Below are 27,205 nucleotides of genomic sequence, written 5' to 3'. Positions count from 1 at the left end.
CGGCAGGGCCGCACCACTCCGCTGAGGGGGGTTCGCTGTGGTTACCGGGGAGGAGCGCGGCTGAGGCGGGAGCGGGGCGCCCCGCCTGGCAGGGTAAGGCCGGGTGTGAGGGGATGGCGGGGCCGGGCGGCGGGGAGGCAGCCCCGGGAGGGCGGGGGGGGCTCGGGTGCTGGTACCGGTACCGCCGTTGGGCCCGGCGGAAGGGCCACCAGTGCACTGCGGCGGCAGGGCGGGCCTCGACGCCTCAGGAGCCGGTGTGCGGGGTAAGGGTCCACCCGCCCGGCCCGCGTCTGCACCGAGCTCCTGTGTTTGGGGTCTGATTCCAGCCTGGAGAAGAGAAGGCTCCTGAAGGGGAGACCTGAGAGCAGCTCCAGTGCCTAAAGGGGCTGCAGGAAACCTGGAGAGGGGCTTGGGACAAGGGCCTGTAGGGACAGGCCAAGGGGAATGGCTTGAACCTGCCAGAACAGGGGAGACTGAGCTGAGCTCTTAGGCAGAAGCTCTTCCCTGTGAGGGTGCTGAGGCGCTGGCCCAGGGTGCCCAGAGAAGCTGTGGCTGCCCCATCCCTGGCAGTGTTCAAGGCCAGGTTGGACACAGGGGCTTGGAGCAAGCTGCTCCAGTGGAAGGGGTCCCTGCCCGTGGCAGGGGTTGGAGCTGGAGGAGCTTTAAGGTCCCTCCAAACTGAAGCATTCCGTGACTCTTGTGATTTCCCATCAAGCTCAGGGTGACCGGTGCATGCTGCAGGATTTCTGTGTTCACACAAATGTGTTGTCTGCACAAAGGAAGCAGTAAAAGCCAGAAGATTATCACAACCATGTTGTGTTGGTGGTGTAAGGGGTGGTATCTTTCAGATGGGATTGTGCGTATTAGTGCTGTCCCACCTGGGAAGGGTGGTCAGCCTCGATTAGCTCACATGAGTAGTTATAGTCGTGTCTCAAAGGGAGCATATGTTTTAGAGAGGCAGAAACCAGAGTTCTGTCTGTTTAGAAACAAACAATAACCATTCAGCTCTAAAAGACTCATGGAGGAGTTTGCCCGGTGATGTGCAGGAGGGTTGGGATGCTCTGGATGGCAATTCCTCAGTTTATCCAGCATGAGCAGGCCAGAAGCTGCAGCAGGAGAGGTGCTGCTGTTACAGTTCCCTGAGTGTGCTGACATACCAAACTGTGTGTCTGCTTCATGTGGGAACTTGGGTGAATAGGCTTAATTTTAGAACCACAGACTAGTTAGGGTTGGAAAGGACCTTAAGATCATCCAGTTCCAACCCCCCTGCCTTGGGCAGGGACACCTCACACTAAACCATGGCACCCAAAGCCTCATCCAACCTGGCCTTGAACACTGCCAGGGATGGAGCATTCACAACCTCCCTGGGCAACCCATTCCAGTGCCTCACCACCCTCACAGTAAAGAATTTCTTCCTTAGATCAAATCTAAACTTCCCCTGTTTCAGTTTGAACCCATCACCCCTTGTCCTGTCACTACAGTCCCTGATGAAGAGTCCATCCCCAGCATCCTTGTAGCCCCTTCAGATACTGGAAGCTGCTCTGAGGTCTCCACGCAGCTTCTCTTCTCCAGGCTCAACAGCCCCAACTTTCTCAGCCTATTTCCATACGGGAGGTGCTCCAGCCCCTGATCATCCTCGTGGCCTCCTCTGGCCTTGTTCCAACAGTTCCATGTCCTTTTTATGTTGAGGACACCAGAACTGCACACAATGCTCCAAGTGAGGTCTCACAAGAGCAGAGTAGAGGGGCAGGATCACCTCCTTCGACCTGCTGGTCACGCTCCTCTTGATGCAGCCCAGGATACGGTTGCTTTCTGGGCTGTGAGCGCACACTGCAGCCGGCTCATGTTCATTTTCTCATCAACCAACACCCCCAAGTCCTTCTCTGCAGGGCTGCTCTGAATCTCTTCTCTGCCCAACCTGTAGCCGTGCCTGGGATTGCTCTGACCCAGGTACGTTTCCCAATCATTTTCCCGATGATTAGTACAGCTGAGTAACTTACGTTGTCGTAATACTCTTTTTCACCTGTTAGCTTCTTATCTCACTGTTCCCAATGTGTTTTTATCATCACAACCCATCTTTAAGACAGACAAACATTCCCTGATTGTACAGGAAAAGAAACAAAGCACAAATGAGAAAACATAGAACAGGAAGGGCTTGTTTAGATTGGATCTAAGGAAGAAATTCTTTACTGTGCGGGTGGTAAGGCACTGGAATGGGTTGCCCAGGGAGGTTGTGAATGCTCCATCCCTGGCAGTGTTCAAGGCCAGGTTGGATGAGGCTTTGGGTGCCATGGTTTAGTGTGAGGTGTCCCTGCCCATGGCAGGAGGGTTGGAACTGGATGATCTTAAGGTCCTTTCCAACCCTGACTATTCTGTGATTCTATGATTTGAGGACTGAGGTGAGGTCTTGCCATGAGTCTTACTGCCCTTTGCTTAGGGCAGCTTGTGTGCTCTTGAATGTTTGTGTGATCTTAAATATCCCCTCTTGAAGGGTTTGTTGCATTGGTCAGGATTTGGGTGTTGCTGTTACTGTCTACCCATGTTGGTCTTGTTTGGCAAGCTACTTTTGCCTGGCTGCTGCCAGCTATGGAGGAGCAGTTACATGTCCTTACACTGCAGCAGCACTTCAGAGAGATATTTGGGCAGTTTCTGACAGAGGATAAAGATGTTCACTTAAAAGCATATCAGGGCTCTTTTGGGTTTGGGTTTTTTTCCTAACACCATTGGTGTTTTGAGGGTTCTCATTTTGATTGCAGGATCAGGGCCCTTTGTTGTACATGTACATGCAGCTATTGAGAGGTTAAAGGAATCCTTACTGGGAAAATAAGTAAGGTTTTCCTCCTCACTTCCCTGAAACTGAAGATCTAATTGAGAGGTCTTGGAGGAAACCAAGCAACCAGGGATTGTGTACACTGTGCAAAAGCAGGGTGTGTTTGTGTGCAGTAACAGGAGAAGTGTGCAGTGTGATTTCTTTGATCGATTGGGGTTTTCTTCCTTGATATTTGGGGGTATAAATCATTGTACCTTCAAAAGGGCTCTGCAGTATCACACCAGGTGAGGCTCTGGCCCATAGAAATTGCACAATAGATGTGAAGAGTGAACGTCCAAGGAGCAAGGATGGGTTAGAAACATGTACAATAAATAGAATCTTCAGAAATATTTACTTTGTAATTATGGGATCTAAATATTCAGAATGTTTTAATTATTTGTAGAATCCCAGCCTGGTTTGGGTTGAAGGGACCTTAAAGCTCCTCCAGCTCCAACCCCTGCCACAGGCAGGGACCCCTTCCACTGGAGCAGCTTGCTCCAAGCCCCTGTGTCCAACCTGGCCTTGAACACTGCCAGGGATGGGGCAGCCACAGCTTCTCGGGGCAGCAAAAACTGACTATTTAACCTAAACATTTAGCAATAATTACTTTTTTATTTAAGTACCTAGAAATATTTACTTCTTTATTTAATCTAAATATGTAGGAATATTTACTCTTTTATTTAATCCAAGTATTTAGGAATATTTACTTGTTGATTTTATCTTAATGCTTAGGAATGTTTACTTTTTAATACAAATATTTAGGTATTTGCTTTATTTAAATCTTGAGGGTTACTCACTTTTTTACCTATTTAATCTGAATATTTAGAAACATTTACCACACACGTCTTCATTTGCTGTGTTAAATCATCCTAACCTGGAGAGCTGCTGTTGCCTGTGTCATTGCATCATTAACAAAATGAAAAGCAGTACTGCAGAGAGCAAATGTAAATCACTTCCTGGAGGTTGGAAACCCCTGTTAGGCTTTGGTTTTAAAGCAGTTGTGCTTACTAAGTGGCTGCCCACATAGTGTTCAAGTGGCAGTGTTCAAGGCCAGGTTGGACAGGGCTTGGAGCAAGCTGCTCTAGTGGAAGGTGTCCCTGCCTGTGGCAGGGGTTGGAGCTGGAGGAGCTTTAAGGTCCTTTCCAATGCAAACCAGGCTGGGATTCTATGATTCTACTCCAGTGTCCTTATCAGGAACTGTAATTGAATTGAAATATACTTTGGCTTTCACAGTAGTTTTTTTTTTAAGGTTAATGATGTTTTCTGTAAATGTTGGATACATGCAAATTCTTTAAAATATTTATTCCCTTTTTCCAGGCAAAAAGCTGAAATGTTACACACAAGCCATGCAGTATGTGGGAAAAACGTTTTCATTTGATTTCTCCCATTGAAGCAGCTTCAGGGTGCAGCAGGATGGGTGTTTATGGTGCTGTTAACCTCTAAGTAGCTCCCTTTTGCTTCCTAAGGAGTAACAGCTTCCCAGTGACCTGCAGGGAGCCACGGGATCTCCCTCCCAGTGCTCTGTGAGATCTGCTGCTTCCTGGAATCAACTCCGAGAGGGTTCCTGAGAGTGGGAGAGAACAGCAGAGGGGTTGTGAAGCAGCTCATTGCTCTCCTCCGGCTGCACTGCACCTTTTCTGCCTTCATGAACGCCCTGCAGCACCACTGTGAGCTTGTCCTGCAGGGATAAGGGGTGTTTGAAGTGGAGCAGGGGGGAGAAGTGCTGATCATCCTAGGGTCTGGGCTGGCCAGAACACTGGAAGGTGGGAGGTGAGTGCAGCTCTGGGAATGCTTGGTGTACAGATGGAGTTTGAGCTGAGAGCCAGGATTATGGACACTGGGGTGTCAGTGGAAGCACAGAATTAAACCTTACGCTGTTGATGATGTTACTGTTATTTTTCCTGTCAGTTATTGGTGGTTATTTCAAGCCAACATCAACCTTTAATTAGAACAAAATATGTCCTTTAATTCAATAACTGGATGATTTACTGTGACATTTGTCACCCGCATTCCCGTTGCTGCAGATGGGAATTCCTCAAGGATCTTCTCTTGTCATTAGGTGTTAATGAAGTGCAAAGAGTAAGGACTGAAATAGCTTTCCTATTTCACTGGGGACTACAAGCTGCTTCCTTACTCCCAAAGGGAAAGCCAAACACTTGGAAATCTATTAGCTGGGCTTTCTGGGGGGCAATAATAATCTTACACAGTGTTTTATAGCCTGTGTTTGACTCAACCTCATGAAACTGTAGAACATGGGAAAACAACCTGTATTCCACAGCACTTCAGAAATCTAAAGCTTAATTTCATCTCCAAATGGGAACAAAAAGCACAGTCTCATTGCTCCTGAAGAAAAAGAACCAATGAGACTTGATTGATTTGTGGCATTTTTCATTGGCAAGACATTGCAGTCTGATTTAATCTAGAACCAGCTGAACTAAAGAGGTGATGTTGGACCTTCCGCTCCGTTTGGCTTAGTATCAGATACTCACTTCAGTAGAGCTCACAGGGGAGTGTGTATCGAGTATTTATCACAGATGGGGATCTTAAAGAGGAGCAGGAGGAAATTAGCACGTTCTATGCTCATTGATTTCTTTAAGCACTCCTAGTGAGTGAGCAGCTCAGCCCAGGGTCAGTCCTGCACAGGGATGAGGAAGGATATCCTGTTGGAAACCGTTAAGCAGGACAAGCTGGGGACAGGTAAGTGGAAGCTGTTGTGAATTTGTGGGATGGATATAGGTATAAACCTCCAGATCTGTGCTTCTTCCTGCTGCCTGCAAGCGTGCTGTAAGAGCTGGTGGGGTTATGTCTCCATGTAGGTGGTGGTTGTTGGTAAGGAGTAGCCAGATACTGAGCTGGGAGCCTTTACAGGCCAGAACTGGTAAGGCAGAGACCATGGTAGTTACTGCATGGTTGTAGGGGTCTGGCTGTGCTATTTTGCACATCCCCTCCTCAGTTTCTAGCTTCTGTGGGATGTTTCAACACCTGCTTTGTGTTCACTTTTCCCAGCTGTTGTTCCTGTAGTAAGACTTTGGTTTTCCCTAGTAAACACCTCTGACTTCTGTGGCAGTGCGGAGTGCAGAGCAAGGAGGTTCTACACCAGCAAGGGGAGAAGGCTGATAGTCCGCACAGTCCTGTTGGTTGGGGTGGCACCTCTCACAGGAACACATTGGGTGCACAGGATCAACCCCCAAATTAAGTCCAAATATTGGAGGTTCTGCATCACTCAAACTTGCATTTTTTTATGCAGTAAAATGTGTGTTTCCTGTGAGTGCAGCTTAATAGGGTCAGAGGAAAATCAGTTTAAACCTTTAAATGCAGCTTTTAAACCATCCTTTGGGGTGTCACAAGCATTGAGTGACTCCATTAGAAGACAGTTATCCTCCTGGTGCTTGCTGCAGTAGCTTGTAACAGGAAGAGGATTCTCAAAGCTATCTCTTAGGCTTGCTATTGAAACCTCTTCACTCCAGGCTATGTATTGTATTCCACTTCCTGGTACTTTATGTTGAAGATGCATTTGTCTTCTTAATCAGACAGTTTCTATCTGCCAGGAATGTATTTAATAGAATGTCAAACATGATTTAGATCAGAAGTGAAAGTAGAATTGGGTGTTGTTTTCTGCCAACCATTATTGCAGTGAGGGAAGCACAGCGAGCCAAGCTTAGACAGAGCCTTGAAGCAATAACAACCTGATTCCTCTGTTTGTTTTGGCTTGATGTTCTTCCCCGGGTTACAAAGCTGCTGTAAGCATGTGCTAAGCAATAGGCATTTAAAAACTAGGCTAGATCAGGAGTAGCAGCTTAGAGGATTGGAGCAGAGCATCTGAAGGCCTATGGCTAAGAGAAAGGAGACTTCTTGTGCCAGCAGTGCAGATGTCTTGTGCAGGTTGAGACAGGGAAGCCACCGAGTTCTCAGGCATTGGATTTACTGTCAGAATTGCTGGTGTCTGTCTCTGGAGCTGGTGGGGAAAGACATATGGTTCTTTCTGAAAGCATGAGAAAACTTCTGACCCCTCTGTCTGTCGACTGAGAAGGAGCAGTTCTGGAATATTGTCCAAATAAACCACTGTTACCTCCTCAACTCATAGCTATTTCTAGCTCTGGTTTGTCCCTGGGTATTATTTAAGTGGCCAAATGCAATACAAGTTTGCCAACTGGCATTATTAACCCCCAGGTCTGATTGTGAACGTGGGGAATTAGAACAGAGACAGAATTGAACCAGATCCAAAGAGTTCTTCCCCTGCTTTGGCCCGAGGGGCTGCCTGGCGCAGGAGTGGAGCCTGGTGTGACTGTGAAAACATGTCTCTGTTTCAACACCAGCCTGGAATCCGTCACAAGTGAAGCAACTTGCTATGCTTCAGTTACCCTGTGCTGCAAGAGGGATGGGGAAAGATCCTTGTTTCCACTCTAAACTGTTGTGACTGCTACTGTTGAAAAGTGCCTGGTGAAGAATGGTTTAGTATTAAGCTGAGTCAGTCGCGTTGCTTGTATTTCATTACTAGGCTACAGAATATTCCCTCTGAAGGGTTATCCTGGAGTGCAGATCTCAGTCTATGCCTGTAATAAACCAAGTGTGTTTGCTGATGGTGGTTGCATTGATAGAAGTAACCTTGAGGTCTTTACCATGCCTCCTAAGTGAGGCATTAGGACATGGATCTCCACTGAGCTTTTCTGAAGTGCATGATCACAGAATCAGAGTGGTTTGGGTTGAAGGGACCTTAAAGCTCATCCAGTTCCAACCCCCTGTCACAGGCAGGGACACGATGTTGTTGTACATCAATGCTCATGGAAGAGGAGCCTGAGCATTCAAACCTTGTCTGTTTTTCCTGGCAGGATGGAGAAGAAGAAAATTCGAATGAAATCCAAAGTTGCTGCTCCCAACCTCCTGCGGGCTCTGCACTCCCTGTACCAGTTCGGTCACCTCTGTGATGTGACGGTTCACACACAGCACCTGGGAATTCAGGAGGAGTTCCTGGTGCACAAAGCTGTCCTGGCAGCTTCCAGCAACTATTTCAAGGGGCTTTTCCTGCACGATGAGATGCTGGACACCAAGAACTGCACAGTGACTCTGCAGGACATTTACACAGAGGAGTTCACCTCCTTCCTGGAGTTCATTTACACTGCAGAAGTGGAGATTGAGGCAGAAAAGCTGCACCGGATGAAAGAAATAGCCGAAAGACTCGAATGCAAGGATTTGCTTGACATTTGTGAAGAGGTGAAAGCAGAGGGCAGGAAGGGCTTGGATCTGAGCCTTCACCTTAAAGATCAGCTGTGCACAGAGATTGGGGGGCCGCAGTGGCCACGCATCCAGCTGGAGGAGAGCCACAAGCTGAGTAACTCTTCCCAAGTCATGGCAATACCTGTGCAGAGGAAACTGTGGGATAGGCAGAAGCATAAAAAGCTGCTGGCTGGCTATGAACTCATCGAAGGGCAACCAGCAAGCCTGGAGCAAGGGGACATGGCTTTTCCAGACCCAAAACCCAGGGTGGCAAAGCTACCAAGGTGTAACAAGGCAGGAGCCAGAAGCAGACTCAGCGTGGATGTCGTTAGTCTGCAAAACAAGAGCAGTCGTTCCCTGCTGAGCCAGGCCGAGTCAGAGGAAGCCTGTGTCGTCATTAAGAACACTCTGTCTGAGCACTGGGAGGAGGAGAACAGTTTAATTTCCAAGTTTGCCACTAAACCAGGACGGAGGAAATCCCCGCGGCGCGTGGCGAAGGTACTGCCGCAGATGGTGCATGAGCAGTGCAATGGGTCCCTCAGTGCCACCGAACAGTGCCAGTCACACATGGACCTCAAACATGACCCAAACCCAGCCATCAAGTACAGCTGTAGTAGGTGTAAGCAGCTCCTCTCCACTCCCCAAAGCCTCCGACAGCACCACCTCACGGTTCATGGCCACGAGCAGGGCTTCTCCTGCGTGTTCTGTGACAAGAGGTTTAAGCGCCAGAAGGCTGCAAGCAACCACTTGCACAGGGTGCCCAGGCAGCAGCAGTGTGCCCAGGCCTGCCCGTGCTGTGACAAGGTCGTCAGCTCCAAGTGTGCCCTGAGAGTCCACATGCGAACACACACCAGGGAGAAGCCCTACAAGTGTGAGCGCTGCCCCGCCAGCTTTGCTCACAGGTCTGCCTACGGTGCTCATGTAAGGTACAGCATTCCCTGTGTGTGTGTGTCCGGGTAGGAAAGTGTGTTTTCCCCCTGAGGGACAGAGTAACAGTGTTCCCGAAGTCCTCCCTGCTTTAGCTCTGGACTTCCTTGGATCTGATCAGAAGTGTGTTGAAACTGGGACAGATTTTTTCCCATTGACCTCATCGAGCTCTCAGTCCGGATTACTGGATTGAGGTCCCCCAGACTGGGAATTTAAGGGAATGTTTCCCGTTGAATCAAAGGGGACTTGTGCAATTAGAGCTTGGGGGTGATTCTGGACACCTCAGATGTGGGGTTTTGAATGGGAGCCTGAAAAGAATGATCAGCTGTTTAAAATGCACAAGAAAATCCCCATTTCACGGAATCATGGAATGGTTTGGGTTGAAGAGACCTTAAAGCTCCTCCAGCTCCAACCCCTGCCACGGGCAGGGACCCCTTCCACTGGAGCAGCTTGCTCCAAGCCCCTGTGTCCAACCTGGCCTTGAACACTGCCAGGGATGGGGCAGCCACAGCTTCTCTGGGCACCCTGGGCCAGCGCCTCAGCACCCTCACAGGGAAGAGCTTCTGCCTAACAGCTCAGCTCAGTCTCCCCTGTTCTGGCAGGTTCAAGCCATTCCCCTTGGCCTGTCCCTACAGGCCCTTGTCCCAAGCCCCTCTCCAGGTTTCCTGCAGCCCCTTTAGGCACTGGAGCTGCTCTCAGGTCTCCCCTTCAGGAGCCTTCTCTTCTCCAGGCTGCCCCAGCCCAGCTCTCTCAGCCTGGCTCCAGGGCAGAGGTGTGTTTATTTCATAAATGTCAGGGCACTGTGGTGCTTTTTAGTGCAGTTTTTGTGGGCCCCACGCCCTTTGTGCCATTTTGCTGGGTGGTCTGAGCTTCCAGGCAGGCTTTTTGAGCACTGCCTGACTGAAAACAAGATGTTGGAATTGCACGGCAGTGTCCAGAATTGCAGAAAGCCACTGTACATGTCAGACAGCTCCGTACCCCATAGCCTGCCTGTGGGGGCAGGAGGTAGCTGGAGCTCAGCTTCTCTTTGAAATACGTCAAAATCTGTTTGTAGTTCAGTCCAGTAGTAGGGAAAACATTCCAGATGGGTTGTGAGTGCAGTGATACAGCTTGTTCTGCTCACTGAATAGCAATGAGCAGTTAACCGTTTGGCTTACAAGGGAGTCTGTTTTGTTCCTCCATAGTGGTGTTAAAGCAACTTAAACAGGGAAGTTCAGGTTGGAGATAAGGCAGAAGCTCTTCCCTGTGAGGGTGCTGAGGCGCTGGCACAGGGTGCCCAGAGAAGCTGTGGCTGCCCCATCCCTGGCAGTGTTCAAGGCCAGGTTGGACACAGGGGTTTGGAGCAGCATGGTCTAGTATGAGGTATCCTTGCCCATGGCAGCAGGTTGAAACTGGGTGATCTTGAGGTCCTTTCCAACCCAAACCAGTTTGGGATTCTATGAACTGAGATATTTTAATTCCTTTTGATTCCCTGGTCCAACTCTGCCCAAAGTTTCCCTGTTTTTTTGGCTCTCCAGACATGCTGTAATATCTCAAATGGTTTGAAGAACAATGAAAAGGAAATGACTCTTCCTCCAAGGCAAACATGTCTGAGCTGAAACAATGAAACTCACTGAAGCTGTGCTCTGTGGTTTGTTTGTCTTGCAGAAAAACCCACGAGGCTGGGCAGCTGAGGCAGCTTGTGCCTGTCTATTGGATGGTGGTGCCACCTGAGCATCAGCCAGACCCTGCGAGCTGTGACAGAGGTCCTGACAGAGAGATGTGGGCTGGGACATCAGAGCGTGAATGTGTGAGGCAGGAAGAGACCACAAGTTGTGAGGAAGAACCTGGGGCTTCATCTGCTGCTGGAGCAGGCTGTAGCAGTGAGCAAGAACAGGGGCAGAAGTGTGAGGAAGGTGAAGCAAGGTGTGAAGACGTGGGTGAAGATGAAGGTGAAATGAGTGTGAAGGGCGAGGAGGTGGTAGATGATGATGTGGGGTACTCAGAAGCTGATGATAGCAGAGACAACGAGGTCTGTACTGAGGAGGACGATGAGGAGGATGATTACCCTAATGAGAAGGATGGTGAGGAACATGAATCAGATGAAGCGTTTAAGGTAAAGAAGGTAAATAAAAGCAGGGTGCAGAAGAAATCTGCCTATGTGATCCGGTGTGAGAAGTGCAAGGAGCAGTTTGTATCCCGGAAGAAGTACGTGGATCACTGCAGAGACGTCCACCAGTGCCTGCCAGGTAAGGTGTACCAGTGTGACATCTGCAGCAAGTCCTTTGCCAGTTACAACAGCTGGAAGGAGCACCGGGCCTGTGTCCACACTGAGGAGAGGCAGTTTGCCTGCAGCCTCTGCAACGCCACTTTCAAAAGGAAGAGGGACGTGAGGACACATTCCATGCGGAAGCACGAAGGCAGAGTCAAGCGCCCGCTCTGCTCCGTCTGTGGGAAGATCCTCAGCTCCAGGACAGCTCTTGTGTTCCACATGCGGACACACACGGGAGAAAAACCTTATGAATGTGGCATTTGTCACTCCAGATTTGCTCAGCCATCACAGCTGAAGATCCACACCAGGTCAGCCTGCAGCACACCTGCTCCTGTTCCTGCTTCCTGCACGCTTCATCTCTTCCTCTTCCTCCTCTGACATCCCAGTTCCAACTCATTCTCCTCACATCTTGTCCTATAGGATCTGTGATTAATTCTCTTGCGCAAAGGCAGTGTCAGCATCTGGCCATTGCAGCACTTTGGGCAAGCGTTTGGGAATGGGTGCCCTGGGCAAACTGGTGAGCAAAAGGCAGTCACTGGAGTCAGCCTTCACAACGAGATGATGGCCTGCAGTGATTAGAAGTAACATAGAGTGAGTCAGGGACCTCAGGATCCCAGTGCTGAGCTCTGCTCCCTCTGTGTAACACTGAGCAAGTCACTTAGTGTGGGATTTCACTTCTGGTGTGCAGTACAGAAGCTGGTCTTCACAGCTGGACTCCCTCTGTAGTCATTAGACTGAATGAATTGCTTTCTGGTGGTGTCTCTGTTCACTGTGTCCTCTCTCAGGAGGGGGTGAATCATCCCATGGAATTCCCAGACTTTCTCCAAGTGGGGAGCACAGTTTAGAAGAGGAGGTTAAATGTTGGAGGGCTCAGCTAGGGGAGGGAAATCCCATTACTGGGTCTGTAGCTTGCTTCTGTCTCCTGAGGGGTTTAAAAAGCGGTGATTCAGGATCAGCAGGACATAGAATCAGGGAATGGTTTGTGTTGGAAGAGACATTAAAGCCCATCCAGTTCCAACCCCTTCCACAGGCAGGGACACCTTCCACTGGAGCAGCTTGCTCCAAGCCCCTGTGTCCAACCTGGCCTTGAACACTGCCAGGGATGGGGCAGCCACAGCTTCTCTGGGCACCCTGTGCCAGCGCCTCAGCACCCTCACAGGGAAGAGCTTCTGCCTAAGAGCTCAGCTCAGTCTCCCCTGTTCTGGCAGGTTCAAGCCATTCCCCTTGGCCTGTCCCTACAGTCCCTACAGTCCAAAGCCCCTCTCCAGGTTTCTTGTAGGCATCTGGAATGTTTGGCTAATCTGTCAGCTGGAACACAGCAGAGATGTGCCACGTGTGAGACACAGTGTGACTGCAACAGAACAGTCACCCGTGGGGTTTGTGTTTGGAGCTGCTGTCTCAATTAGCAGCATTTTGCCTGACAACTCCAAATGAGATGTGGTTTTGCTCATCCTGCTGTTTGGCTTGGAATAAGGGGCCTCAGCACAGTGTTAGACCAAAACGCAGGCTCAGACTTTCTCCGATTTGAGCTAGTTTAAAGTCAGGCATGCAGCATGTGTGCAGGAACACTGCTTGCCTGCCTTTCCTTAATGCCTTTTGCCTAAAACATGGGAGTATCCTGCCAGTTAGAGTTTGCAGCCTGGAGAGCATGATGCTGCGGCATCACGGGAGCCAAGAACATGACCCACAGTATTGCAAGGCATCTGCTGCTGGCGTTGTGCTGGGGACATCTGGAAGTGCATTCAGTCTCTTGCACAGCAGCAGCTTGTCTTCCCTGCTTCCTCCCTTCTGATGCCAGTCCTATGAGGTGTAACTTGTGAGAAAGGTGGGTTTGTAGTGCCTGAATGAGGGAAAGCTGAACCTGAAGTGGGAGTTTTAGTGCTTTATTATAGCACCCCTCCTTGTTTTAAGCATTCTTATCTCCTGAGTGAGCAGAATGTGCTTTTTTTCCACTGCATTGAAAAAATGAAGTGTGCAGAATACAATTTCAAATAGAGTATTTTAAGAATGTGCTACAAGAGCCTATATGTTGTCCCTTGTGTCTTTCTTCATGTAGGTCCCATACAGGGGAAAAGCCATATATCTGTGAGGACTGTGGGGCTTGCTTTGCTGACAAAGGGAAACTCACTGGCCACAAAAGGACCCACACAGGTACGTGGTAATTACTTCTGTTCCTTCGATCTCTTTTCTCCCATCACCTCCCTTTGTACTGATAGAAATCATTGGTTAGGGGTTTGAAGAAGGAACCTAGGGATAGAAAGCCATTTAAAACCCAACTCTGAAGCGCTAACTTCAGCTGCAGGAATTCAGAATGTCTTTTTCCTCTTGCCTCAGGAGAGCGCCTCTTCAAATGTGACGTGTGTGGAAAACATTTTGCCACCAACGAGTACCTGAAGTGTCATAAAAGATGCCACCTGGGAGCCAAACCCTACAAGTGTGGGGTGTGTGGGAAGACGTTTGGGCTGAGGGCCTCCCTCGCCCAGCACAGTAATGTCCATGCAGGTAATGAAGCAAGTGCTTAGGGATGGGAAAGTAAATGGCACTGGAAGCTTGGGTCTTCCCAGTGTGCATGGTCACATTTTATTTCACGACTGCTTTTATAAGCTCTGGGATGAGGAAGAGAAGGGCTCAGGGTGATCCCAGCTCATTAAACCAGCCACAGGATGCTCTTGTATCATAAAATCAACCAGGACCTTTAAGCTCATCCAGTCCAACCCTTACCCCAGCCCTGCCAAGGGCACCCCTAACCCATGGCACTGAGGCCTCGTCTCCACGGGGTGTGAACCCTTGCAGGGACGGTGCCTGCAGCCCTGCCCTGGGCAGCCTGTTCCAATGCCTGAGCACCCTCTGGGGCAGGAATTGTTCCTCAGCTCCATCTAAACCTGCCCTGGTGCAGCTTGAGGCCGGTTCCTCTTGTCCCATCCCTTGTTCCTTGGGAGCAGAGCCCAGCCCCTCCTGGCTCCATCCTCCTCTCAGGCACTTGTAGGGAGCGATCAGGTCCCCCCTGAGCCTTCTCTTCCCCAGACTGAACCCCCCAGCTCCCTCAGCCCTTCCCCATCACACTTGGGCTCGTATGGATGATGCTTGTCAAGAGGCCTGGTTTGTGCTGAGGAAGGGTGGAGGGGGGAGCGGCTGTAGTCCCTGCTGTTAACCCTTGTGAGATGGGAGAGCAGTTCTCATGCTTTCTATTGATCACAGACTGTGGCCTCCAGCTCATTTCCATCCACATCATTGAATCAATATGGATCTTCTCTTCATCCTTTTTATCCGTTGAAATCCAGAGACCCTGCCTCCTAACGCTGCTCTTCCGTTGTTCCAGAGACGCGTCCCTATTTCTGCGAGCAGTGCGGGAAGGCGTTCACCCAGCAGGGCGCGCTGCGCCGCCACCAGCGCATTCACACCGGCGAGAAGCCCTACAAGTGCCGAGCCTGCGAGAGGACCTTCACGGACATGTCCACCCTGCGCAGACACGTCTCGGTACGCGGCTCTCGGCGCCTCTGTGGCGGGCAGGCTGCTGTAGTGATGCTTAACTACCGGGAGAAGGCTTTTGCCTTCAGGAGGGATCATAGCATCATGGAATGGTTTGGGTTGAAGAGAGCTTAAAGCTCCTCCAGCTCCAACCCCTGCCACGGACAGGGACCCCTTCCACTGGAGCAGCTTGCTCCAAGCCCCTGTGTCCAACCTGGCCTTGAACACTGCCAGGGATGGGGCAGCCACAGCTTCTCTGGGCACCCTGTGCCAGCGCCTCAGCACCCTCACAGGGAAGAGCTTTTGCCTTAGATCTAACCTGAACTTCCCCTGTTTCAGTTTGAACCCATCACCCCTTGTCCTATCGCTACAGTCCCTGGTTTCATCACACTGGTGATGAAATTTGGTGTTGAGGAATTGATTGACCATCTTTTAAAAATATAGAGAGCTTGAAAAAACAGCTCTTAAAACTGCATTTCTGAATGTGCGGTTTTCCTCCATGAGCAGCACAGCAGCTCCCACTGCTGGCTGTCAAACCACATCTCCCAAGTACTTGTAATGTCTTCCTAAGGCAAATCCAACCTTAAAAACGTCTGAGGAAGGACTCATTCTTTAAAAGGGTGGAATCTTCCTGGTGGAATCCCAGAGAAGCTGTGGCTGCCCCATCCCTGGCAGTGTTCAAGGCCAGGTTGGACACAGGGGCTTGGAGCAAGCTGCTCCAGTGGAAGGGGTCCCTGCCCGTGGCAGGGGTTGGAGCTGGAGGAGCTTTAAGCTCCCTTCCAACACAAACCATCCACAATTCAGAGCTCAGCTTTTCATTCAAGCGCAGCTTCACAGTGTTAATTCTAGCACCATTCGATTTTTGCACTGGATTAGATCACCTGTTATTAAAGTCATTGTCAGGAATACACCAGATTTAATTGTCTCCCCTTTATTTCCCTAGGTTCATGACCGCAACGCTCACTGGAGAAGCTTCTTGATAGATCTTACAACCAAAAAAGACCACAATTGGTCCAAAATAGAAACGTTCTCGGGGACCTTTGTGGGGGAGGCCTGTGCTCCGGAGCTCTGGTCAGTTGACCAAGGTAAACTTTATAAACCAGACAGCTCAGATCTTCAGAAGGGGGACCCAGTGCCACCGAGTGTTGGTGACACAGAGGACACCGCTCCCACCCTTTCATTTTTATAATGGAATTTTTACCCTATTTAGGGCTAAATGACCTCAAAAGTTTGCTGCCATGGCCTCGTTGGGTGCTGCAGCCCTGTGTGGGGGAGCTGGCAGAGGATCGGGCCCTAATTCCCGTTAAAAGTGTTGGGTTTAGGTCTGGACAGAGTTACGGTTTTTAAGCAAGGCCGGGATGCTGTCACATGGCGTGGGCACTGTCACTGTACATATCTGCCTTTTTTATGTGAATAAAGACGCGCTCGTCCCGCCCCCCGCCCCGTGACTCCTTCATTGGCGTGGGTTTGACCAGAAAACTCCTTCATTTGGGAAGGATAAAGCCCCAAAACTGGGAGTTTGGGATGAGTGGGAGGGTCGCCGTTAGGCCGCGTTGCTTAGCAACGCCCGTCGCGCCGCTTTGACGCCACTTCCTGCGCGTCGCTAACGGCCGTTGTCAGGGCGGGGGTACCCGCGTCAGCGCTTCCGGCCGCCGCCCGCAGCCTGAGCCCTGAGGAGCGGCCCGGCCCGGCCCGGTGAGTGCGGGGTGTCCGGTGCGTGCGGGCCCGGCCCGGTGTGTGCCGGGGTCCGGTGCGTGCGGGCCTGGCCCGGTGAGTGCGGGGTGTCCGGTGGGTGCGGGCCCGGCCCGGTGAGTGCGGGGTGTCCGGTGGGTGCGGGCCCGGCCCGGTGAGTGCGGGTCGGGCCCGGTGAGTGCGGGGTGTCCGGTGCGTGCGGGCCCGGCCCGGTGAGAGCGGGCCCTCCGCCAGGAGCTGTGGTAGCTTCGTCCCGCTCCCCCCTCGGAGGCCTTTCCGCCTCCGGTGGCCGCTGTGATCCTCTGCCTGCCCGCCCCGCCGCCGGTCCGGCCTGGGGAGGTAGCGAGACGCGCTCCCGACCTTCCCGTGCTCTCCGGGGCCCTTTCTGAAGGGGAGGGGAAGCGGGTCCGGGGGGATCTGCCTCAGCGGCGGGTCTGTAGGTACCGCCTGACCCCGTTACCCGTCCCAGGGCTCCTGCCCGCTCTTTCGGCCCGGGAGGCGTGATGGTGAGGGCTGCAGCCGGGCCCAGCTGCTTCGGGCTGTGGCGAGTAGGGAAGACCAAGGACGAAGCGTGCTGAGGAGGAGGAGGGAGCAAGCTGTGGGCATCCATGGAGTGTTCTAGCCTGTCATCTAACAGTCACACCGGGTGTTCACTGCAGTGCGCTGTCCTTTGCAGGTTGAACTGCTGCTGATGACCAGTGGTTGTGGTGCTGTTATTGTAGCCTCAGTGGCTGGAGTGATCCTAAATGAGGCAGGTCAGTGCCTGGCAGTGATGTCTCTTCACAGACTGCAGAATTGCTGGTGCAGGAGAAGGGACAAGCTCAGGGGTCCACAATCTGTTTACTCTGGCTGGCTCTTTTTCTCTCTTTTCAGCTAGTTTTGCCTCTGGAAGGGGACACATTCATAGTGTTTCATGACTGAGCTGATACATTAATTGCTTTGATTTGAGTCTCAGTTCTGCAGCCTAGTCCTGGTGAGCAAGCTCCAGCTGCAGATTTTCAGCCCTTGTCTTCTTAAAGATGAATATATTATGCTTCTGTGGACCATGTCCTGTCAGCCTGGTGCTCAGCAGCTCAGCATACTTCCCACAGGAGTAAAACACAACACACTGTATCTTACTGTACATGTTCCTTAGGGAGTATGCTCTTCCCATATTCCAGCTGGGAAGCTGGATGGGAGCGAGGTCTCTGTTTTCACAGTGGCCTTTGCTTCTGCAAACACTGTGGTGGAAAGTACAGGAGGTTTCTGCTTTTCAGCCTTAAGGAAAAGGGGATCAGCACAATGTGTCTGTTGACACTCGTGCCTGTGGTCAGCTCACAGGGGACAGTTGAGAGCCCGTTCACCCCAGAGGGAGAAGTCTGTGGTTTGGGCTCTTGTTTCCTGCTGGGGATCGCTCTTATCTACACGTGACCCCAGCTTGTGCTGTGGGCTTAAGTGGAAAATAGATGGATAGTTGTGAAATAACACAAGTAGTCGAAAAGTAATTGTGTTGGGGGAAAAAAATTGAAATTTGGAGATCTTTCTTAAACTGAATTTAAAGCTTGTTTATCTTAGACCAAGTCTTTGCTTAATTTAGTCTCAAATATTCAGGGTGCAGCAAAAGTGGGAGCATTTAAACAGCAAAGTTTAACAGGTAAAGTTTAAACATTGTTTTTTATGCGTGTTTATAAGAGTCAGCCTTTCAGTCAGGAGTCAAATCATGTCGTTCTCATTTCTGTCAAAACTGAAGTGTGGCACTGGGGTTTGCTTGCAAGACGACAACATTTTGAGGTGCTAATTGAGCTCTGAGCTAGCACAGGCAAGTCTTACCCCCTTCTGGGGTCTTCTGGGTGTAGTAAGTGCAGCTCAGTAGCAGTGGGCTTTAGCTGTTTGTTAGAGTCATGTTAACAGAAGCATTTACATCTTACCAGTCAGCTCACTGAGCTCATGATCCAAAGGCTGGCATACAGGAGAGAGGAGAATCTCTTGGTTCTCAGGAGAATGCTTTTCTGTAGAATCTAAGGCAGGGGTTGGGTGCCTGTGGTGGATGGTGTCCCCTGTTCTCCCACTTGCTTGTTGCGTGAGGTTGGGGAAATAATCCTGCTTCCCTCAGATCTGCCTTATTTGTAAACCTCTCGGGGCAGGGGCTTCCTCTGGCTCTGTGCCTTGTGTCGTGTCAAGTCCATGAAGCATTCCTTTTCCCTGGATACTAATGACCTCCAGTTTTGTCACTCTCCATTGTACAGTTCCTTCAAAATACTTCCCCAAAACTGTTTTAACAGTAAATTGTGTTGGGATGCGAGTCAGCTTTCAGGCTGCTGGAATGAGTGAAGGTTTGACTTTCCAGCCCTATGGGAGAAGAAATAGCATCTCTTCCTGATGCTATGAACATTATTCTCATGTCTCTTTCATGCTTAATATGGCTTCCTTACTCTTACATTAGTACAAATCACAGAATCACAGAATAGTTAGGGTTGGAAAGGACCTTAAGATCATCCAGTTCCAACCCCCCTGCCATGGGCAGGGACATCTCACACTAAACCATGGCACCCAAGGCTCTGTCCAACCTGGCCTTGAACACTGCCAGGGATGGAGCATTCACAGCTTCCCTGGGCAACCCATTCCAGTGCCTCACCACCCTCTCAGTAAAGAATTTCTTCCTTAGATCCAATCTAAACTTCCCCTGTTTCAGTTTGAACCCATTACCCCTTGTCCTGTCACTACAGTCCCTGATGAAGAGTCCCTCCCCAGCATCCTTGTAGGCCCCCTTCAGATACTGGAAGCTGCTCTGAGGTCTCCACACATCCTAAATCTTGTTCCGTTTCTATTGGTTTCTCTTTCTGAGCAACATTGTTCCTGTTCCATGTATAGAAGGCTTCAAGTCAACTGCAGAGAGCAGACAAACCTTAGTTAACTATTAGGAAGTGGAAACAAACTCTTCAGATTCAAAACATGTCTGTATGTAGTTGTTAGGAGCACAGCAAAGCTCTGCTGATTGTGGGGGCTGTTGCTCAGAGCATCTTCAGTTCATAGCAATATTGTTTGTTCTGGAATCAAACATTGTAAAGAGAAAAACAGCTCTGTTGAGAACCTTGGGACAGTTTAAATCATTACTGAGGAATACAGCACAACCTGAACACTAGTGGAGACTCTGAAGCCCTTGTGAGGCTGCAGGTGAGCACTCCAGAATTAGAGGCTTTGGCCATGTTGGGTGATGAAGTGTTTTCAAGAGGAAAGCCCTGAGGAAGTTTTATCATTTCCAGTTGTGGCTATTGTGCAGACTCCTGTGCTTGAGGCAGTCAAACATTTGGAATTTCATCTGATTCGTGTATAAAGGCTTATCTCCAAAGCCTCTTACAGGAAGTGTTTAACTTGTACTTAATCTCACCTTTCTCTTACTACCTGATTAGGAGGGAGAATAATTTCTTCATTCCACCTTAATGAGCACATTTCCTTTGATCTTCCTCTGTTTGCTCTGCCCCTATTACAGGCTCTAATAGTGTTTCAGGCAGAATTAGGGTTGAGATTTAAACTCAAATTAACTTCAGAGAACTCCGTGTGTGTGACTGGTGGCGTGCTTTGAGATACAGCTGCTGAGTGATGCTTTTGAAACCTGTGCTTCTCACAATACTCTCTTAAGCTCAAGCACTTCGAGTGAGCTTCCCCTCACTACAAGAGAGACATGGAGGTGCTGGAACGAGGACAGAGAAGGGGAATGGAGCTGGTGCAGGGCCTGGAGCACAGTGTGATGGGGAAGGGCTGAGGGACCTGGGGGGTTCAGTGTGGAGAAGAGGAGGCTCAGGGGGGACCTGATTGCTCCCTACAAGTGCCTGAGAGGAGGATGGAGCCAGGAGGGGCTGGGCTCTGCTCCCAAGGAACAAGGGATGGGACAAGAGGAACCGGCCTCAAGCTGCACCAGGGCAGGTTTAGATGGAGCTGAGGAACAATTCCTGCCCCAGAGGGTGCTCAGGCATTGGAACAGGCTGCCCAGGGCAGGGCTGCAGGCACCGTCCCTGCAAGGGTTCACACCCCGTGGAGACGAGGCCTCAGTGCCATGGGTTAGTGGTGGCCTTGGCAGGGCTGGGGTAAGGGTTGGACTGGATGAGCTTGAAGGGCTTTTCCAACCTGGTTGATTCTGTGATTCTATGATTCTAAGTGCTTAAATGTCAAGTGAAGCACTCTCAGAAGTCTGTATGTGACTTTGGCTGCTGAAATCTCTGGGTTTTATGAACCTCCATGCAAATAGCTAACATGTGATGTTGTTAACAGCCTTTTACAGAGAGAAGAAAGATGGAAAGTAATGCAGTGTTGCTGGAGTCCAAGTCCTCTCCTATCAACCTGCTGAATGAAATGCACCAGCTGCGTCTCTTGGGCCACCTCTGCGATGTGACAGTCAGTGTGGAGTACCAGGGCGTCAGGGCAGAGTTCGTTGCTCACAAGGCCGTGCTGGCAGCAACCAGCAAGTTCTTCAAGGAGGTGTTCCTTAACGAGAAGGGCATGGATGGCCCCAGGACCAACGTGTTCCTCAATGAGGTCCAGGTTGCTGATTTTGCCTCATTCCTGGAGTTTGTCTACACTGCCAGGGTGGAAGTGGAAGAGGACAGAGTGCAGCGGATGCTCGAAATAGCTGAAAAGCTGAAGTGCTTGGACCTCTCAGAAACCTGCTTTCAATTAAAGAAGCAGATGCTGGAATCAGTGCTGCTGGAGTTGCAGAACTTCTCAGAATCACAGACCTCTGAGGAAGAGAGCGCTGCCCAGCCAAGTGTTCTGCTGGAGCCCAAAGCTGTGGCAGAAGCTGGCCAGGCCGACTGTGCCCTGGATCCCCCAGGCTCCCCAGCAGCCAGACCCAGCAATAGAATGGCTCCTGAGCCTCCAGCTGCCAAACCAAAAGAGAAAGTGGACAAAAAGAAGGAAGTGCTGAAGCCTCCTTATGCCAAAATCAGAAGGGCAAGTGGGAGGCTGGCTGGGAGGAAAGTGTTTGTGGAAATCCCAAAGAAGAAATACACGAGGCGGCTGAGAGAGCAGCAGAAGAACGCGGAGGTTGCTGCTGAAGAAAACAAGTATCCTCAAGATCAGGAGATGTGTGAGCTGGAGAGGGAGGAGGAGGAGGAGCAAGGGGAGAACAACATCAAACCTGAGAGCGAGGAGTGCGATGGCCACTTGGAACTGGAGGAAAGCCTGAAGAAATCCGATGAGGATAAAAAGAAGCGCGGCAGCAACTTCAAGTGCAGCACGTGTGAGAAGGAATTCCTGTATGAGAAAAGCTTCCTGAAGCACATCAAGCACAGCCACGGCATCGCAGCCGAGGTCATTTACCGGTGTGAGACCTGCAGCCAGACCTTTGCCAACCGCTGCAACCTCAAAAGCCACCAGCGGCACGTCCACAGCAGCGAGCGCCACTTCCCTTGTGAGCTCTGCGGTAAGAAGTTCAAGAGGAAGAAGGACGTCAAGAGGCACATTCTCCAGGTTCATGAGGGTGGTGGGGAGCGTCATCAGTGCCAACAGTGTGGAAAGGGGTTGAGCTCCAAAACTGCCTTGAGGCTCCATGAAAGGACGCATACAGGCGACAAGCCTTATGGGTGCACAGAGTGTGAGGCTAAATTTTCTCAGCCTTCTGCACTTAAAACCCACATGAGGTATGAACAGACTTAACTGGGCCTTGTTAGATTCTGGGGGGAGAAGCAGAATCCCCTGGAACACACCTTGAGCCTTCAAGTGAAGTGGGGATGTAAAATGGGCCTGACTGGAAAGTGTCAGCTTTTCCTTTCTTCCAGAGCTTTGGGATTTTCCCCTCTGCTTTCCAGGTTAAGGGAGTTGCTGTAACTTTCCTTAAGCTCAAGGAGAGGTGGTGGGTCAAGGCCTGCTGCTGTGAAAGCCCGAAGTTAATTTCTCTGTGGGAGGAGACCTTATTAAGAGTCAATGGGACCTTTCACATGGAATGGTGTTGGAAGGGACCTTAAAGCTCCTCCAGCTCCAACCCCTGCCACGGGCAGGGACCCCTTCCACTGGAGCAGCTTGCTCCAAGCCCCTGTGTCCAACCTGGCCTTGAACACTGCCAGGGATGGGGCAGCCACAGCTTCTCTGGGCACCCTGTGCCAGCGCCTCAGCACCCTCACAGGGAAGAGCTTCTGCCTAAGAGCTCATCTCGATGATGATGGCAGGTTAAAGCCATTCCCCTTGGCCTATCCTTACAGGCCCTTGTCAAAGTCCTTTTATCCCCAATGTACCTATAGGAGTTTTTCTTGCTGTCCTTAATAATGTCATGCAATAAGTACGAAAACACTCTTTAAAGGTTTGGCAGTGTGTTAAATTGCAGAACACCAGCTTTGAGTGCTAAGCACAGACAACAACTCATGGGTGAGCAGAAACAGGCTGACATGTCACTGTCTGGAGTGACGCACCGCAGTCACCTGTGGAGAGCTGATGAAGTCAGTTGTGGTGCTTACACTGCAGGGTGACTCAGGGGCCTGAGGTGCAAACAGGTGCTCTTGAAAGCTCATGGGAGAGACACCGAAGCAAAATCCTATTTGTGAAGGGCTTTAACCTGCTTTTAGGGGTCTACCCAAGCAGGCCTCTGTGGCCACAGTTCAGATTTATAGCCTGGAGAGGGAAGGATAGAAGAAACACCCCAAAGGACCACCACTGGGATCCTTAAAGGTGATGCCAACATGTTCTGAGGTGGCATGTCCCTGCAGGGTGAAGGGTTTGTTAGCTGCCCCTTCCCTTCACTGCCCCTTTTGGAGGCACAGGTTTACTTCCAGTGGTAGAAAGCACACCCAAAAGCCAACTTCTGCTGTGGTATAGTCACTGATGCAGCTGTATGGCCCCTCCCTGCCATGGGGTGTCTTTTCCTAACCACAAGTAACTGCTTTGTGCTGCTTGAAAGTCATTTCTTGGGTTTTAAGTGGAGTTTTCCCTCCATTGTGTACCACTGTGACTGCTCTCTGAGCTTGCTGAATGCTGGGAGCTCAGTGCTGCCCTATCCTGTGTATCCTAACAGCCTGTGGTGAGGATGTCTCATCTTTCATGTGCATTTTTACACCTCTGCTCCTCCTGTTGATGTGCATCACCATGAAAACTGGTCCCTGTGGGCTGTGTTCCTGCAGCACCATTCAGCAGAGCCCTAACGTGTGCATGGGCTCAGAAATTAAAACTAAAGTATCCGGATATGGGGTTTACAAACAGTTTTTACCTGTAAGAATGTATTTTTACCCTAAAGAAGTGTCTGCATCTGGGTCTTGCTTGTGCAGGACACTAAAACCACGTGCAGCATGGGTTTGCTTTGAGAGCAGCCACCGAGCGAGGGCAGCTTGTGCTGTGCTGCAGAGGGAAGGGCTGAACCCTGGTGCTTTAATGTTGCTTTCTCATTTCAGAATCCACACTGGTGAGAAACCTTTTGTCTGTGATGAGTGTGGTGCCAGGTTCACTCAGAATCACATGCTTATCTATCACAAACGATGCCACACAGGTAAGGCTGCTTCTGCACGGGCTGCGGGTAGGAGGCGGCCCCTGGGAGACCACGAGAGCTCTTTGCACTCAGAAAGTGCTTTGTTGTTGTTGTAAAATGGGAAGTGCTCATCCCTAACCATGGGTTTACTGAGAAAAGGTTCCTACGGGTGGATAGGCAGCGTGGAGACAGCAAAAAGAGCTGATGAAAGAGAAAAGGAGTTCCCTTTTCAGTGCCAGAAGTGAGGACTGAGGCTGTCTTGAACAGTCTTCGATATCCAAAGATGTGTCATCAGCAAAAGCTTTTAGGTGAACCTTTAAGAGGAAACTTATTTCTAAGTGTGGAAACGTTAGCACAGAGAAGATGAAACAGCTCTCTTGGCTTGTTCTGAGCTGCAGAGAAATCTTTAAGAGCACAGGTCCTTCCCCTGGGAATCCTTTGTAGTTTCACATTGAGCATCCATGAGCTGCGTGTGGTACCTTCCATCTCCTAATTGACCCAATCTTGTTCATGTTCTGCCCTCTGCCAGTAACTTGTAACCACTCATAGATGGCAGAAAACATTAAAGTACAATGAAATATAAGCCAACAAATGCTTTTCAAGACAAGTGTGACTGAAATTGGCTGCTCACAGGTGGAGGCTTTTCATGGAGGCACAGAGTGTTGTGTTTGTGGTGGGAGTAAGCTGAAATGCTCCAGAGAAGGTGAGAAGACCACGAGCTGCAGATCTCCATGGGCTTTTCATGTGCTGTGAGCATATCTGTGGAGAGGTGGGGCTGTCCTTGCACTTGGAGGGGTTTGTGCACATTTCTCATAGAAATTCTGTGTGCCTCATCACCGTGGCCTGTTCAGATCCTGTTATGAGGCTGCCATGGCCTTTGTTTGGATCTAATTGCTGTTAAACATCATGCACAAGTCCAGAATGCTTTCTCAAGTACTGTGTTTATTAATTCTCCTTCTCACCTATGCTGCAGGGGAAAGGCCTTTCATGTGTGAGACATGTGGGAAGAGCTTTGCCTCTAAGGAGTACTTGAAACACCACAACAGAATCCACACTGGCTCCAAGCCTTTCAAGTGTGAAGTTTGCTTCAGGACATTCGCGCAGAGGAACTCACTTTACCAGCATATAAAAGTGCACACAGGTAGGAGGTGCCAGAGCCTTTTCAATTGTGGAATCCCAGCCTGGTTTGTGTCAGAAGGGACCTTAAAGCTCCTCCAGTTCCAACCCCTGCCACGGGCAGGGACCCCTTCCACTGGAGCAGCTTGCTCCAAGCCCCTGTGTCCAACCTGGCCTTGAACACTGCCAGGGATGGGGCAGCCACAGCTTCTCTGGGCACCCTGTGCCAGCGCCTCAGCACCCTCACAGGGAAGAGCTTCTGCCTAAGAGCTCAGCTCAGTCTCCCCTGTTCTGGCAGGTTCAAGCCATTCCCCTTGGCCTGTCCCTACAGGCCCTTGTCCCAAGCCCCTCTCCAGGTTTCCTGCAGCCCCTTTAGGCACTGGAGCTGCTCTCAGGTCTCCCCTTCAGGAGCCTTCTCTTCTCCAGGCTGCCCCAGCCCAGCTCTCTCAGCCTGGCTCCAGAGCAGAGCTGCTCCAGCCCTCGCAGCATCTCCATGGCCTCCTCTGCACTCGCTCCAACAGCTCCACATCCCTCTTGTGCTGCTGCCCCAGAGCTGGATCAGGGCTGCAGGGGGGGTCTCCCCTTCACACAGCAGAGGGGCAGGATCCCCTCCCTGCCCTGCTGTTCACGCTCTGGGGGTGCAGCCCAGCCTGCTTGCGTGTGCCTTATCAGCTGGTGAAGCACAGGGGTGTGCAGCACCCACCATCACCCTTTCACTGCTCCTGCAGGGGAGCGGCCCTACTGCTGTGACCAGTGTGGGAAGCAGTTCACGCAGCTGAACGCGCTGCAGCGGCACCACCGGATCCACACCGGGGAGAAGCCCTTCATGTGCAACGCCTGTGGCAGGACCTTCACCGACAAGTCCACGCTCCGGCGGCACACCTCGGTGAGCACCTCGTGTCCTGCTGCCTTGCGGCCTTCTCACTGCCCAGGCAGCTTTGTTGGGATGGGACGGTGTTACGTGGGGTGGAAATAGAGGCCTTGTCCACCAGCATCACTTTTGAGCCATATGTGCCTCCTGGCCAGTCACCACGTATCCAACCACCTGCTCTCTGCTAATTGTTTTCAGATACACGATAAGAACACCCCCTGGAAATCCTTCCTGGTCATTGTGGAAGGAGCATCTAAGAATGATGAAGGTCACAAGATGGAGCTTCCTGATGAGGAATACGACGTGTCCCCCAAAATCCCGGAGAAGCTGCTGCCCTTCCCTGAGAACAGCCACTACCAGAACTTGGCAGCGGCTGCCCCGGGGAGCGTGACCGTGCTGCATGACACCAGCTCTGCCACGGGCACAGACTGTAAGTCTGATGGGACACCAGGACCACAGGAAGCCCTCATAGCAACCACCCTGAGCGAGCTGACGGTGCTGCACACACAGACAGACTCTATTCAGCCGCAGCTGCACGCTCTGGTCAACATGGAGTAACGTGGTAGTTACAGCTGCAGCCTTTGTACAGCCCTTTGCCAAGAGCCTACCGAGGGGACTGGGGAGGTGTGACAAGGAAGCAGGGATAGATGTGAAGGACTTGCATTGGACTGCCAGGATTTCCTCACAATATTCGTTCCCCACCTGGTACAGTTCCATCTCCTGAAGGTAGGGCCCAGTATGACTGCACCAGCGTGGTGGGAGAGGCTGCACAAGTCCATGTATGCTTCTTCCCAACACCTGGAAGGATGTAGTTGAGCCCGTTGGCTCTCGCTGCCTGCAGTGACAGGAGGTGCTTGTACTCAGCTTGGTTATAATGAAGGAGTGAGTTTGATTTGATTGATGACACTTGTACAATCAAGAGAATCAACGTGATTTTTCTCAGCCTTGCAGTTTAGTGAGATGAATTCTGTTTTCCCTAGTGGAAAATCATCCATAAAATGAGATTTACTGAAGTGCTTTTCAGGAAATGGTGGGATATCTCTGCTTTTGCCAAAGACCCAAGCAGCGAGCCAGCTCTCTCCTTGGGAACAGGAGTGAGCTTTGGGAAGATCTGGGCTTTCATTCCAGTTTGGGTTGTCCAGGAGCAAAATGGGCAAGTGGGAGCCACGTGCTGTGTGTGTGCAGGTGCTGGTTCTTACTTTCATTTCAGTGGAGCCTTGCACAATGTTGCACTCATACTCAGTGCGTGTCTTCATCTTCTCACTTGGAATTGAGAGACCAAATCACCTCGTGTACCGGGGTGATTAAGAGCAGTGCTCCAGCAGGAAACGCCAGTGTAGGGAATTGGAATTGACATTTTCCCGTTACCTGTATCCAAGCCCTTTCCCGCTGCTTCAGACACCAGCAGAGCTCTTTCCTCCACTGCTGCTC

At 50.8% G+C, this 27,205-nt stretch overlaps 2 protein-coding genes across 6 annotated transcripts; both read left to right on the top strand.

Moving 5' to 3' along the window:
• Positions 1-20,785, top strand: LOC308219722 (uncharacterized protein). Of its 5 annotated transcripts, XM_080615080.1 has the most exons (10): positions 1-93; positions 4,276-4,579; positions 7,639-8,949; positions 10,598-11,509; positions 13,258-13,352; positions 13,536-13,703; positions 14,521-14,678; positions 15,613-15,754; positions 17,038-17,116; positions 20,610-20,643. In XM_080615080.1, the coding sequence occupies exons 3-9, from the start codon at positions 7,640-7,642 to the stop codon at positions 17,040-17,042; spliced, it is 2,790 nt and encodes a 929-aa protein (XP_080471206.1). In that variant the 5' UTR covers positions 1-93; positions 4,276-4,579; position 7,639; the 3' UTR covers positions 17,043-17,116; positions 20,610-20,643. The 5 variants fall into 5 exon arrangements, with proteins under 5 accessions (XP_080471206.1, XP_080471205.1, XP_080471202.1 ...); XM_080615079.1 differs by lacking the exon at positions 17,038-17,116 and having other exon boundaries at positions 20,610-20,785; XM_080615076.1 differs by lacking the exons at positions 17,038-17,116; positions 20,610-20,643 and having other exon boundaries at positions 15,613-16,066.
• GZF1 (GDNF inducible zinc finger protein 1) lies at positions 20,691-26,723 on the top strand (the record flags this gene model as incomplete). The annotated part of the gene is made up of 6 exons (XM_080615978.1): positions 20,691-21,660; positions 21,707-21,806; positions 23,714-23,808; positions 24,761-24,928; positions 25,632-25,789; positions 25,973-26,723. The coding sequence occupies 6 exons, from the start codon at positions 20,691-20,693 to the stop codon at positions 26,330-26,332; spliced, it is 1,851 nt and encodes a 616-aa protein (XP_080472104.1). The 3' UTR covers positions 26,333-26,723.
• Between the last annotated feature and the right edge of the window lie 482 nt (positions 26,724-27,205).

The sequence above is a fragment of the Psittacula echo genome (genome assembly GCF_963264785.1).
Source record: "Psittacula echo genome assembly, chromosome: 4".
Taxonomy (NCBI): Eukaryota; Metazoa; Chordata; class Aves; order Psittaciformes; family Psittacidae; genus Psittacula; species Psittacula echo.
This window is presented reverse-complemented; position numbering and strand designations above follow the sequence as displayed.